The following is a 13,342-nucleotide window of genomic DNA, read 5'->3' on the forward strand; positions in this document are numbered from 1 at the left end:
GTCAGAGCACCCATCTGTGATATTTTAGAGCCCCTGCACTCAGAACGCTGATGCAAAGACCAAAACATGTCAGTCACCACAAAATATCTGGTTCCCATCAAACAAAGAGGTTTTCAGGCAATTTAATTTATTCAGTTTCAACATTCATGGCTCTCTTCTGCAGCCCGCCTGCATTTATTCTCCAATCAATAATTATTAATGCTTGATATCAAAGGTTTTGGTTCCTGTGGGGGCATTTGCAGCCAGTGTGAGCACAGGCATTTATTCAGGGCTGTGTCGTCTTTTTGGTTGTGTTGTTTGGCTAAGTGGGAACAATGTAATTTGAACTCGGATGGCACCAAGTAAATGAGCACGCCCATGCTTGAAAATTGTAAGTCATGGCCCTCTGCGATGAGGCCCGCAGTACAGCTTTGTTAGGGCCGGGGTTATAATCAAAACCAAATACAGGAAACAACCCCAAAATGCGGGGTGACTGATCGGCAGAGTGTGGATGCATAATCATGTAGAAGGAAAACAAATATCAAACCTGAGAAGATGACGGGTTACCAGAACTCAATAAAAATAAAATAAAATAATACAACTGCAATAAAAATACTACTTTTGATTACATGTAGCTTAAGTTTACAAGCTCTGGTTTGCAACTGGAGTGCAAAGAAACAGAAAGTTGGGATTCCAGGACGCCTTTAACCCTTTAATGTACAGTTCTTCCACTTTGTTTTCCATCACGAAAAAAAATCTGCCTTTACATATTGTATAACACTATCACAATTATCAATGATATAATCAGTTGTTAGGGTAAAATTTATTTGATCTAATCAAAAATAACACACAACTAGCATAAGTAGGACCTGAAAGTGGCTTCATACACTTTAAGTCCTCTCTTCGCTTCACTGATGTGATCTCTTAAACGTTTTCCTTTCAGATGTTTTGTAAGGTGAATACAGCCAAATAACTGTCCTGTAAAGTGTTTCTCTTAAAATTATTCTACATTGGTTTTTATACACATAATTGTTTTCATTGTTTTATCTGTTTTCCTTCTCTTTGAAACCCATTGATTTTATGTCTTGTCTGTAATATTGCTGCCTTTGTCAAGCACTTTGTAATGAACATGGGTTTTGAAAATTGCTCCATAAATGAAGATTATTATTATCAATATCATTATTATTATAACTTCAGTTAGTCTGGTGATTGGTTTTCGTGATACCTAGTTAACGGCCAGTGGGAATACAAGCAAGAACATTACTGAGGAAGTGCCTGTGTCTGGTCTGTGGTCATGGCAGGATCAGCACCATGGACAGCGCCTGTGACACCAGGTTGGTTGAATGAATAACTATCACATTTCCTCCCGTAGTCCCCAGCAAAAATGGGAATCATTAATTTTCACTATAACTCCATCCGTAAGTAACACAATGACAGAATGTATGGCTCTTTTAGTCATGAGTTTGGAACACTTTCTCTCATAAAACATCTAAAAGCAAAAATCTTATCAGATGGGGGACCCTGGGACAAACTCTTATCAAATAGTGGTCCATTGTCTAGTTTGGGTCAGTGGTTCTTGATGTCAAAACGTTTGAGAACAACTGGATAAGAATATGTTCAGTTCCTTCCAAAAGTAGTGCAGAGGATGAATGTGTACAAGGTTGCTGGAGAAAAGGTGTAAGAAATCATACCTCAATCTTATCGTTGTGGCAGATACCGGACAGCCAGAGACGCTCCAACATGTCAATCTCATCTGCAACAGAAAAGGTAGAGGGAGAAGAGGAAGGTTAAAGAGAGGAGAAGCTGAGAGAAAATGAAACCACAAGATAAGAAAGAGGGAATCAACAAAGGAAGATCAGGGATGAAGGAAGGAAGAGACAATTGGTGGAGAAGGAGTTAAACCAGCACTAGAGGAGAAAATAAAAGGGAAAAGAAAAAATGAAAAAGGGGATTGCCGCCCCTTTGTTATGAGAGGAAGGTGTTTGATCCCCTGAGGGAGAAGAACGAAAGAAGCAAGAGAAGGAAAAGCGAGTAGATGAAGAGAGAAAGAGGAGGAATGGAGTCTATTGTGTTATTGCAAAAAAGAGAGGGACAGATGATGAAATGCAGCACAGGGGGAGAGAAATGAGAGGAGAGAGTGAAACCTTGTTTGTATGATGTAAAAAAAAAAAAGGAAGAGAAGAAGAGACTGGTGGTAAATATGAGGGAATTTTTGTGCCCATGGTGGTAAAAATTACACCCCAGTTACTGTAACTGTACTAATTACAAGCACAAGACTGTAAAGTATGAATGGAAAATGAAAAATTAGAAAAGCAGGGAGAGACCTGAAGAAAAGGGAAAGGTTGTGAGAAAGAAAAAGAAAGAAAGAAAGATGTTTGCAGTGAAAGTTATCAAATCGAAAAGAGCAAGTGGGAATTAGAGGAAATGACTGGAGCCCTTTGAGGCAGGCTGTGAAATGGCCAGGCGTTTGAGTCGGGCACACCAAGGACAGAGCCAAGCGACAGCGCATGGGAGAGATGGGGGGGGGGGCACACAAATATCACACTTCTTGCTCAAACTGTCAGAAACACACACACATGTAATAAACACCGAGCTCCGGCGTAATTGCACTCTCAGCGCTGGCCATTAATGCGTTCATCAAAAAGAATGAGGGAGGCAGTAAGGAGGGAAAAGCAGGATCAAATGTACAGAGAGACTGGTGCAGACAGATGTGCATCAACCCGGTGTCCAGCGGACTACTAAAAGTAGCACACGCACACAATGACAAGCAGACACACACAGGATCCGAGTCAAAGGAAGTTCCAATCCCCTGTGCTCACAGTTACAATATTAACCGACCCCTGGGTTAATTAACGGCGTCTGGAGACCCCTGAATAAAGCCCCACCGCACAGATTAGACCACCACGGCTCGGCCATGCTGACTGAAATGTCAAATCTGCTCAAACAAAACATAAATCTCAATCCAACATGTATCACTGTGTGCCACATTTCACTTCCCCAACAGTCATGTGTGGGAATTCAAACCTTCCTTGACAGCTGAATTAAACGGGGCTCAGCTCGATCGACCCTGCCTGCTCTCACTCCGCTCCCTGCACAGATCCCTGACAATAGACGCTAATACGCATGTTCATTCTGTGTGTGGCTCACTCCCATAATCTAATTCATCGAGTCTCAATGAGTGCTCGGCTGATTTCTCTCTCCCCGTCCGGCTCTCCGCCTCTCCCCCTTTATCTCCCTGTAAATACGTTAATCATGGCAGTCAGCGGCGCATAAAGCTGCTCTTGGGGAGAAATCTTCCCGACAAAGAGCTGACAGACAGGCAGAATTTCAGCTGGATCCTCTCTCACCTGCTCCGAGGAAGGAAAATACCACAGAGTAAAAGAGGGGGACTCGTCTGCACGAATGAAAGGAGCAGAAGAAGACGAAAAGCCAGAGCTTAAAATAGATTCCATGTTTCATTCTGTTGATTTTTGACAGTTTAGCTGTGATTTGGGAACAATCCAATTCAGTTTCCTTCAATTCTATTCTGACACAGTCAATGTGCCTGTCTCCTTTTAATAGCTTTACATTGGTCAGCAGTGAAGATTTAAAGCCCTCCCATTTTCAATCCTCTCAGGAGCATTATAAATAATGTCTTCTTTATCCAATCTGTGCAGGAAAACGCATTAAGGGAAAGGGTATTATGCCTTGGAGCAGTTTTATAAATATAGTATCACCTGGAATTCTTCCACAAGGAGGCCTAACCACCTCAACTGGCTTCTTTCAGTGCAAAGCAAAGCTTATTTCCCAGTCAAAACTCAGAAATAAAACAGTGGCGTGTCCTGATGAGTTGATGCCAATCAACCTGCAGTGAAAGAATGTGTTTTGAAATACATCAGATGCCACCAGTGAGCATTACCCTTAACGATGAACCCAGACAGCCTATAGAAACCTAATTTAACACTTGAATGAGCATTTGTTCGGATGCTTAAAATTTGCTGTTTTTATGTTCTCCTGATAGCTGACCATAGCTACTATCTCTCCCTTACTTGCCCTAAGAAGTTAATTGGCCACTCTTAAACTTAACTATAGAGTTGGAGATTAGAAAATACTAACATAAGCAGTTTTAGCCCCAGTTGTCTTGGAGGGCACTCACAAATACTTTACTCCAGACTTCATGAACCATAGGTACAGATTAGAACCCAGATCGACTAGTAAAACCAAGAGTTTTCTCTTCAGGCTCAAAACCCTCTTCATTAACAATGACTGCTAATGCTACACCAATCAGCCTGTTAAGCTCTAATTCATTCTAATTCCTAATTAATGAACAAGACCCAGAGTTTCACAAAACAACTCTGCACTGTTAGCCACACTTGGCCAGAAAACCACCAGAAAGTCACAGTCTGATTTAACGTAAAGAACTAAATCATCAGCAAATGACATGATCCCGAAATTCACAGCAAATATTTTTATGAACAAAGCTTCAGTTGTAAGTAGGGAGTCATCTTGAGTTGTGAGTTTTTAAGAGAGGTCTTTGTAGAAGCTGTTAAGCTTCATATGTCTTCGGTAGGTTTTGTTTACTTTCGATTCATACATATCTGAGTGTACGTTGTGTCTTTGAGTAAATATATTTTTTTAATGTGCAAACAAAAAAAATAAATATGTAATATATTCAATCTTTCAACTACATAAAAGCTTGTCTTTTTTCTGTATATAGAAATTGAAGCAAGCTTGTTTTCTGTTTTTATTTCAAAGTTGGTTATATTCATATATGATTTAATGTTTTTACCTGTCCTACTTAGATTGGATTAGATTTTATTCTCAGTGACACTCTGGACTGCAGCAATGTTCAGTATATAAATAACTGCGGATGAGGCAAAAGTGAACTTTTCTGGGAGTGAAATATTGGACAGCAAAACAGTTTAAGTTATTGTAACAGTTCCTTTGTGAGTGACAGAAGTTAATGATATGAGCTGTGGTTATTCTCACTGTTGTGTCATAGCACAGTCCCTCTATCGCTGAAAAAAATTGTTTTGTCAAAACTGCAACCAACCTGAGAGACTGGAGGTGTTTTCAGGGTGAGGGAGATGGGAGAGGTGGTGCGTGTAACGGAGGCGCTGAAGTCTAATTGATCTCTAAGGAAATGGATCCCTGAAAATATTAATCTTTTCAAGGGTACTTCTGCAAGGCACTTGGAGTTATGGGGTATATGAAACTTCCAACAAGCCAGTGCCAGAACATTTTGTCCGACTGCCAGAACAATTTCAGTTTTTACAACTGTCTCATCTTTTATACCCACTCTTCTTCTAACAAAGAGACATTGTGAAGGGATGGAGTCGACCTGGGAGACTAAATATTTAACTTACCAAAATCAGTGTTGCTCAAAAGAATCCTTATAAGCCAGCGGAGGTTAATGTTTTAAAGGAGATACTGTGGAGATATGTTTTTGAGATAGTGTGTAAATTTAAATACAAAGGAAAACAATGCCATGTATCAGGGTTAAGAGTCCTTTTTTCAGACAGACCAGTACCTACTCTCAACACACAAGCTCAGAGTTATCAGCACCATACAACACTGAGCTGATAACGTGCCAACAAGTGCCCAGGCCCAAGAGAGGGAACACAAACACCTGGAGGATGCACTTAACACATGTGGATACCCTCACTGGACCTTTGTGAAATCAGCCACAAGATTCAGGAAGAGCACCAACACTGTGGGTGGTGAAGAAAATAATCAAGGCAAAAACACGTCCATCCCATACATGCCTACAGTCTCTAGGAACCTGAGGAGGATCTTCAACAAGCATCCAATCCCTGTGTTTTTCAAGCAAAGTTACACACTAAGCAAAAAACTGGTATATCCAAAAGATTGCACACCCACAAAAGCAATAGTGTATGCCATCCACTGCAGTGAGGAATGCACAGACCTATACATGGGGGAAACCACTCAAATGCACTGAAGAAACGCATCGCTTGATACATGAGGGGTTACTCCTCAGGCCAAGAATCAGCAGTTTACCTACACCTGTAGGATAAGGGACACGCCTTCAATGACAACCATGCACATATGTTAGAAAGGGAGGACAGGAGGTTTGAAAGAGGAGTGAAGGAGGTTGTCTACATCAAAGTAGAGAAACCATCTGTCAGCACAGGAGGAGGTCTACAACACCATTTATCCCCCACCTACAATGCTGACCTTTCATCCCTTCCCAGGAGATTTAACAACCATTCACACTTGACCTAATGTGACTCCAACAACTCCAATGGCTGTCGTTACAACAGCCAGGAGCATGAACGAACCAAATGACATCAATGGCCTTGACAACGACCCCATGGAGGTTAAATAACTAGGTCTCCTCACTAGTCAGTCAGAACTGAAGAAGGCTCTTGGATGTGGGTTGAACCCTCTTCAGTTGCCCTCGATTAATCTTTTCTTGAACAACCATGACCTGGATGACTGAGAGTCTTCACAGACAGTCCTTAATTGGGAGATTTTTTGCCATTTTTAGTATTTGTTTCTTCATTCTTTTATTAGTTTTTAGATGTTAATCCCAAATGATCTGCAGTTTTTTGTTTGACTGTGGAACTAAATATGAAAACAAAATTGCAGTTTCAGAGAAACTCTATTCTCGGTCTATAAAATTAAAATCAACATTGGGGTCTCTGAAGACTCAAAGCCATCTGAACAAAAAAGAATGGGAAGAAAAAGGAAATCAATTTCCCAAAGGTGTACTGTGCTGTTTTGGTGTGTTCCACCCTTAGTGTTGCTTAGCTGTTTGCATTCTTCTTTTTATCATTCTTTCGGTGCTTTTTATTGGCTTTGCTCAGTCAGCATGAATCAGCGTGAGTGACACTAAGTGGTAGTGGCGCAGAGGCGAACTTTAGATACAAGGTGCTGAGGGATTTAAGTCCAGGTGCAACATCAGCAGAACAGATTCCTCCATCTTTGCAGTGCCACTTTGAAGACGATTTATTTCTTGGAAATCTGTTGGAGCCAAGTGGGACTTGATACACAACTGCCTTGTCTTCAATAGATTTTCCTTATCATAAGTAGGGCTATGCATCTTCTCTCTTTATGTTTTAGCAAATGCAGGGTCAGCAGCGCTCCAAAAAGAGAGTTCAATGGGTAGTTAATGCTACTACAGTTGATAACTGAAGCAAAACACAAATACCATCAATTCTCAAATAAAAAGGACGGTCACTATTAAGTCCAGGACAAATCATTAAGGGAGTGATAATATCTGTGGATGGCCTAATGCATGACGCCACACATTCTGTCAGCAGAACAGAGTCATGTGATACTCATCACTAAATATTTCTGTTAAAAAATCTTTATACAACCAACCACCTAACTGTTGTTTCACACCAGTTAAAGGTTAAGGGTCCGATGTTTGACACTTTTTTTTGGCGTTTTATTTGAAGTGTTGATCCATATGAAGATATACTGTATTTGTGGTCTGAAGGACCAAAAACCTTCTCAGTGTATTTTCACATCTCCTCTCTCAGTAGCCAATCAGAAGAGAGGCTCAGCGCCTTCTTGGCTGACTTTTTTCTGAGTGATTGACTAAAAATATAGCAGATATCAGGTAAACACTCAAAGAAACCAAATCCTGCAAGGTCGGATGATTGCAGGTGGGCGAGGGGCTTGGGGCATGGCTGAGAGCGGTGACTGCTTTGTTGTGACATCACAAATTTACAGAAGTCCCGATGGCTCCTTTTAAGGCTCAGTTTCCGAATACAGGCTGTGTGCATTTCTCAGTGGACTGAGCGCTTTGATACTTTCACAGTATTAATATAGAACCTAGACCTGCTTTATAATCAAAGAAGACATGGTAATCTCAATTTATACAATATGGGGATATAATATATCAACACTTCCTGCACATTTTCCACATTTAAATCCCACCAGGAAAGGAGGGGCTCTGCCCTTGAATGTACTGAAGGTCTTTTAATATGAAAATACAGTAAGTGCTGAATTTTACTGAAAGTAGCTCATCACAGATAAAAAAAACAAAAAAAAGAAGAAGAAACTGGAATTTGTGTATGATTAACAATTATATGTTTTTAACAAAAACATGTATACTCATGTTTGAGTAAGACATGAAATGTAGTTGAATACAGGTGAAATGAACATAGTCCTGAATTCATCAAGACAAACATAAACAAAGATGAAGCTCTGTGTTTGCATCAACAGCAAATTAAAACAGGGGTAGATCAGTCAGCAGGGAGATGAGTTACTAAAATATAACACAGAAAGAAACTACTATAAGCCCATTACGTAAAGTATTTCTCTACAGGTTTTCTCTCTCGCTAAGATTTCAGATAGAGGCTGAATATATTGAGAATTGAAAAATGTTGTATTCATCCATATCAACAGTTTTGCTGTTGATGTCAAATAGCAAGATGTCTCATTTAAAGGAAAAACTTCCACACTGTGAACATTTTCTGTATCCACGTGCTGTCAGCCTCCAGTGTTTCTTGCCCTTGGGAACTGCTGTCACCGCCGCCACTGAGGCATTTTCCACCCGCTTCTTGAGCTCACTAATTGCGAACAGGCTAAATTGCTCCCCAGAGGAGCCAATTTGGTGACTGACCATTCATGTGCTAAAAAAGGAACCAAAAATGCTCTGACAAAGAGATGTATTATGAGGTAACAATTACAGGACCTGTTGAAGGCCACAGCGCACATGTTGTGGATAATTCATGTGATGTCATTTGGCTCGGTCATGAAGCTGCTGTGGCACATGCTGAGTTTCTGGATCGCTAATATAGAGAGTTGATACAGTTCAGCCAAATCAGTATCAGCCCAAAATGTAAAATGCAATTTAGTTCATTCACATTCCCGGATAAACGATGAGAACATTACTGAAGTTTCTCTCTGTCATGTCTATGTCGACTGAGTTATCTCCACAGTTCAGGATGAATGTGTGGGTTGTTTATCATCCTAAATAACCTGCATACATCATTGCATAACTTTTAATATTTGTGGAAATTGTGATTTCTAATACAATTTTTATTTCACCTCCTTTTCAGTGTTGTGTAAGGTTTTAAAGGTTCTGTACACAAAAAGAAATTCAGCCTTGGACTTATCTTCTGGGACTGGCTGCATGAATGGCACTGGCAAAAGTGGTAAAGAGACTGACAGAGCCAGTAAAAAATTTAAAAACTTTATGGATGTTTTAACAGGCCACCAGCTGATCAGGATTTGAGCCAGTAGTCCCCGTGGCCAGTCCGACTGTATTCTGGTTTTATCTCTGTCTTTGTCTGAGGCCTTTCTCTTCAGTGGAGGAAATTCTGGAAGGTCGCTTTCACCTGAATGCTTCGTACTGCACTGTGCCATCTCACCTGTGGGTGGCGCCTGTGTGTTTATAAATGTGGGGAGGACCAACGGTTAAACTGGAGGGACTCACATGCACACGTACATGCACTTACATGCATGTGCTACTAGACTGGCTACCAAATCAAATAACAGAGGGGGTGTGGCTTCGTTCTCTGCTCAGGATGCCATTACTCCACTTTATCTTTACATAGAAAATAGATGTTTGCTGCTGTATTATTGTTTAAAATCACGTTTCCAGAAGCTTTAAATAAAATATTTGTTTCTATCTGAACACGAGTGAGCACTTAACCTTTTCTTAAACCAATACATAGTCTCTACACGCATGACGACCTCAACAAGCTACCAATGTGCATGTCAACACGGGGTACTCGTAGGGTAAGTACGATTATTTTGCTTGTCATTCACAGCTTTAGTGTTTCAAAATTAACGTTGGTACAGACTCAGCCCCCCCTCCCCCCGAACACAGATGTTCTGCAGCACAGCTGGCACCCTCACAGACCACTGATGCCAGCAGAAGCTAAATGGCTTCCCTTTCATTATAAAAATGTAAAAAGACGGGGTAATATTTTAATACTGAGAGTCCTCCTTACTACTGCAAACCAAATTACTGGAACCTGTCAAGGTCACTGTGTAAAATGTTTTCACCGGCTCTCTCTCTCTCTCGGCTGCGTGTGCCTCCACTCTTCATCCTGCTCTATTTAACCAGAGCCACCAGTGTGAACGAAAGTGAGCAAATCCAAGTGGTAATTTAAATACTGTTCACCTGTCTCTGGGATTTAGCAGACTCTTACACTTTGATAGGGACTGTTGAAATGGACAACTTAAAGGATTCAGGCTTTCCCGACCCTTCCTTTGATCGCTTTTCAGCCTACTTACACGCACAGAAGAAAGACTGTGGAACATCAAGAGACCGTGATTGACACAAACAGGCATAAACAGACTGGTTAACAATGGCAGCCAGTTAATTATGCTATTAAAGCTAGCAGGAGAAGCTGTGTGCACCTCCACTCCTCCATCTTATATCATACAGCTAGCTGCTGTTAAGGTTTCCCATCAGCAGCAAAACAAGGCCACTTTTTATTTTCTGGACCAGTTTTTATAAGGAATTGTTTAAAAATCCATCAGACTCAACATCTAAGTTCTTTGGATGACGGTGGATAAAAATAATGCAACAATTTGAACTCGTCACACCAACACATTCTCTCAGACCTATTGTCATCTGCCTTTTGTAGTGTTACTTTATGAAAACATTGAGCTGCAGTTTCTAGAACAGGAACGATTTTTCTACTTAATTCAAGGGAGTCTGGAAACTTAAGAAAACTCACTATTACAAAACAATATTGATCGAGACAGAAGCTCATAATTCTGTGCTCACAAAATAAAAATAAAATCACTACATACACCCACTGCAGTAACATAGGTTAACACATGTAACATCAACAGGTGACACACTTCAAATGAAGGAATTCAGCATTGTGCAAACACAAGTCTGTTATAAAATGACACAGGAAAAAAAAGAAAAGTCAAATGATCTACTCGTTAGTAAAAAAAAAAAACAGAACAATTTAAATTGTGAGGAGAAAAGTGAAATGGCCAAATGAAGCTCATACAGTTTACAGGGAACATCTGCATGTTCAGACAGTCAGAAGATTGGAAGAGGAAGGATGATGTCATAACAAGACAATAAAGATCTATAGGTGAAACTTAAACAGTGGCTGTACGCCTCCACCAACCAGTCAAGTTGCAGTTTACATCCAGGTCTGTCCAGACTCATACAATATATGTAGTGAAAACGTTGAATTTAATAAAAGATATCAAGTGTATTTTGTCATAATTACTGCACCCGTCTTGGACAATATCAACCATCCTCTCAACAACATTCTAGCAGGACAGAGAAGCAGCTGCAGCAAACGTCTAATCTCACTGCACTGCAGAACAGAGAGGTTCAGGAGATCCTTTGTTCCCACTGCCATCAGGCTATACAACACCTAAGCCAAAGGAAGTGGACTAATCTAATTAAGTATGTATCTATCTATCTATGATTCTTCCAAAAATGTGTTTTGTGAGGTCACAGTGACCTTTGGTGACCTTTGACCACTGAATTTTAATCAGTTCATCCTTGAATCTGTTTGTATCAAATTTGAAGAAATTCCATCAAGGCGTTACTGGGATATCACGTTCACGGCAATGGGACGTACGAACGCACGTGCGGAGGGACGTTCAAACGGACGAACAGCCCGAAAAACATAATACCTCTGGCCACAGCAGTCGCCGGCACAGATGCATAAAATGATTAGTACACATATTACTTCCCCTAATTATAAAATGGTAAGAATAAGCATTTCCTTAGTTCACCTACTCAGCTTTTTTTTAAGGAAAGAGCTGGAAGAAATTCCCTCCAGGCTTTACTGAGATATCACGTTCACGAGAATGGGATGGACAGACAGACGAACGAACCGACAACATAATGCCTGTGTCCTTTGCTGTCGCCGGCGCCAAGACAAAACAGACACAGGAAATAAATTCAGAGGGAGTCAGGCTGTAAGTGTGTAATCAAAGAGATGAGATGGAGAATGTGTGATGTGCCACTGAGTGTGTGAAGAAAGAGAAACAGAAAGCGAATACACTTGTTATCTGACAGGTTTAACAAAGATCACACCTCCCTTCCTGTTGCTCCCTTTAACCCTCTGTAATGTTACTCTCTCTCTCCCTTTCCTTCCCTCTTTCTTGAGCCTTTTATCTGTCTTCCTCATCATCTCCTGCCGGATGCATGCAAACACGCAATATCAGATTCTTTATGGGACAGAGCTGAGGAGAGACATCGCTTCCACTTTGGTATCATTCTGATTGATGTGTGTTTGTAGCTTTAACTGGTTCGAGCACCGCAGGCCACTGCTCACAGCACTTGGTTAAAATTAGGAAAATATCCTGGTCTGGTTTAAAACAGAGAAAGTTCGCAGTGACTGCTGACGCAACCTGTTTTATTCACAATGAACCAAAACTAAAGAGCTTTTGTTGCCTAAAACAACGGACAGGACTCAGGGTGCGGACCCCTGGTGTGACACTCGAGGGCTTTGAATGCCTGCCATCCACCACAACCACAACCTGGCGACTCAGCTGCTGTTAATAAATGTAGAGCTTCATTCATCCAAAAAACAACCTCACCCCCTCCCCTCCCCAACAAAAACATTGCATCTGAACGTCATCCAACCCGCGACTGTGTTGCCACCACAAAATAATTGGGAAAACAATTTAGTATTATATGATTGCATTTTCTCTGAGGGTTGATGTAACACGTGACCGTTCCAAAAACAACTCACTTGAGCATTATTTAATCTTCTGCCTCTGTGGTTATAGTTTGATTTAGTTTTGGCAACTAAGTCTACTTGGATGAGGTTAGAGGAAAGATCGTCGTCATGGTTAAATGAGAGAGAGAGAGAGAGAGAGAGAGAGAGAGAGAGAGAGAGAGAGTGAGAAAACTGAATCAGGCAACCGACTGTCCACCCACGTGTCATCTCTGTGACTTACACAACATTATGCTTCTTGCATCTTTGTGCAAGTCTAATCAATATCTTCCTGCCCACAGGTCAGGAAAACATAAACACTGATTTGTAAAGCATTTGGGCAAACAACCCATGCAGGCATTTTTTTTTTTTCAGACGAGGACAAGTCAGTAGGACACGGTGCACAGGAAACCATGACAAAGGTTTTTTGAGCATGCCATTTGTGCTGCCTAGACGTAGTGATTCGCCAACATTTCTTTTCATTTTTTGGGGCCTGTAGAGTTTTTATTGATGGTGGACAATGAAGGGGCAACAGGATATGAGGGAAGAGTGCGAGGGGGAAAGACAAGCAACAAAGGTCCCTGATCAGAGGTGAACCAAGGACGTTATTGTAGTAGGTCATCATAACACTGGCTTAACCAGCCTTTCTGAGTCACTTATAGCTCAAAGACTTTCCTTGTTAGGAAAATCACCAGAGACTCAGGCTGCATCCACACTCATACGTTTTCCTTTTATAAGGCAGTTTTACAACTAAGACAATC

General features: G+C 40.9%; 1 protein-coding gene across 1 annotated transcript in view; it reads right to left on the reverse strand.

The window, feature by feature from the left end:
• The window catches only part of LOC111233228 (glutamate receptor ionotropic, NMDA 2D-like), a 136,286-nt gene that overhangs the window by 10,322 nt on the left and 112,622 nt on the right, over positions 1-13,342 (reverse strand). Inside the window, exon 17 of the mRNA XM_022760993.1 lies at positions 1,671-1,732. Coding sequence (XP_022616714.1) covers positions 1,671-1,732 — 62 coding nt within the window. The remainder of the gene's footprint in view (positions 1-1,670; positions 1,733-13,342) is intronic.

The sequence above is a fragment of the Seriola dumerili genome, unplaced genomic scaffold, assembly GCF_002260705.1.
Source record: "Seriola dumerili isolate Sdu_G_001 unplaced genomic scaffold, Sdu_1.0 BDQW01000381.1, whole genome shotgun sequence".
Classification (NCBI taxonomy): Eukaryota; Metazoa; Chordata; class Actinopteri; order Carangiformes; family Carangidae; genus Seriola; species Seriola dumerili.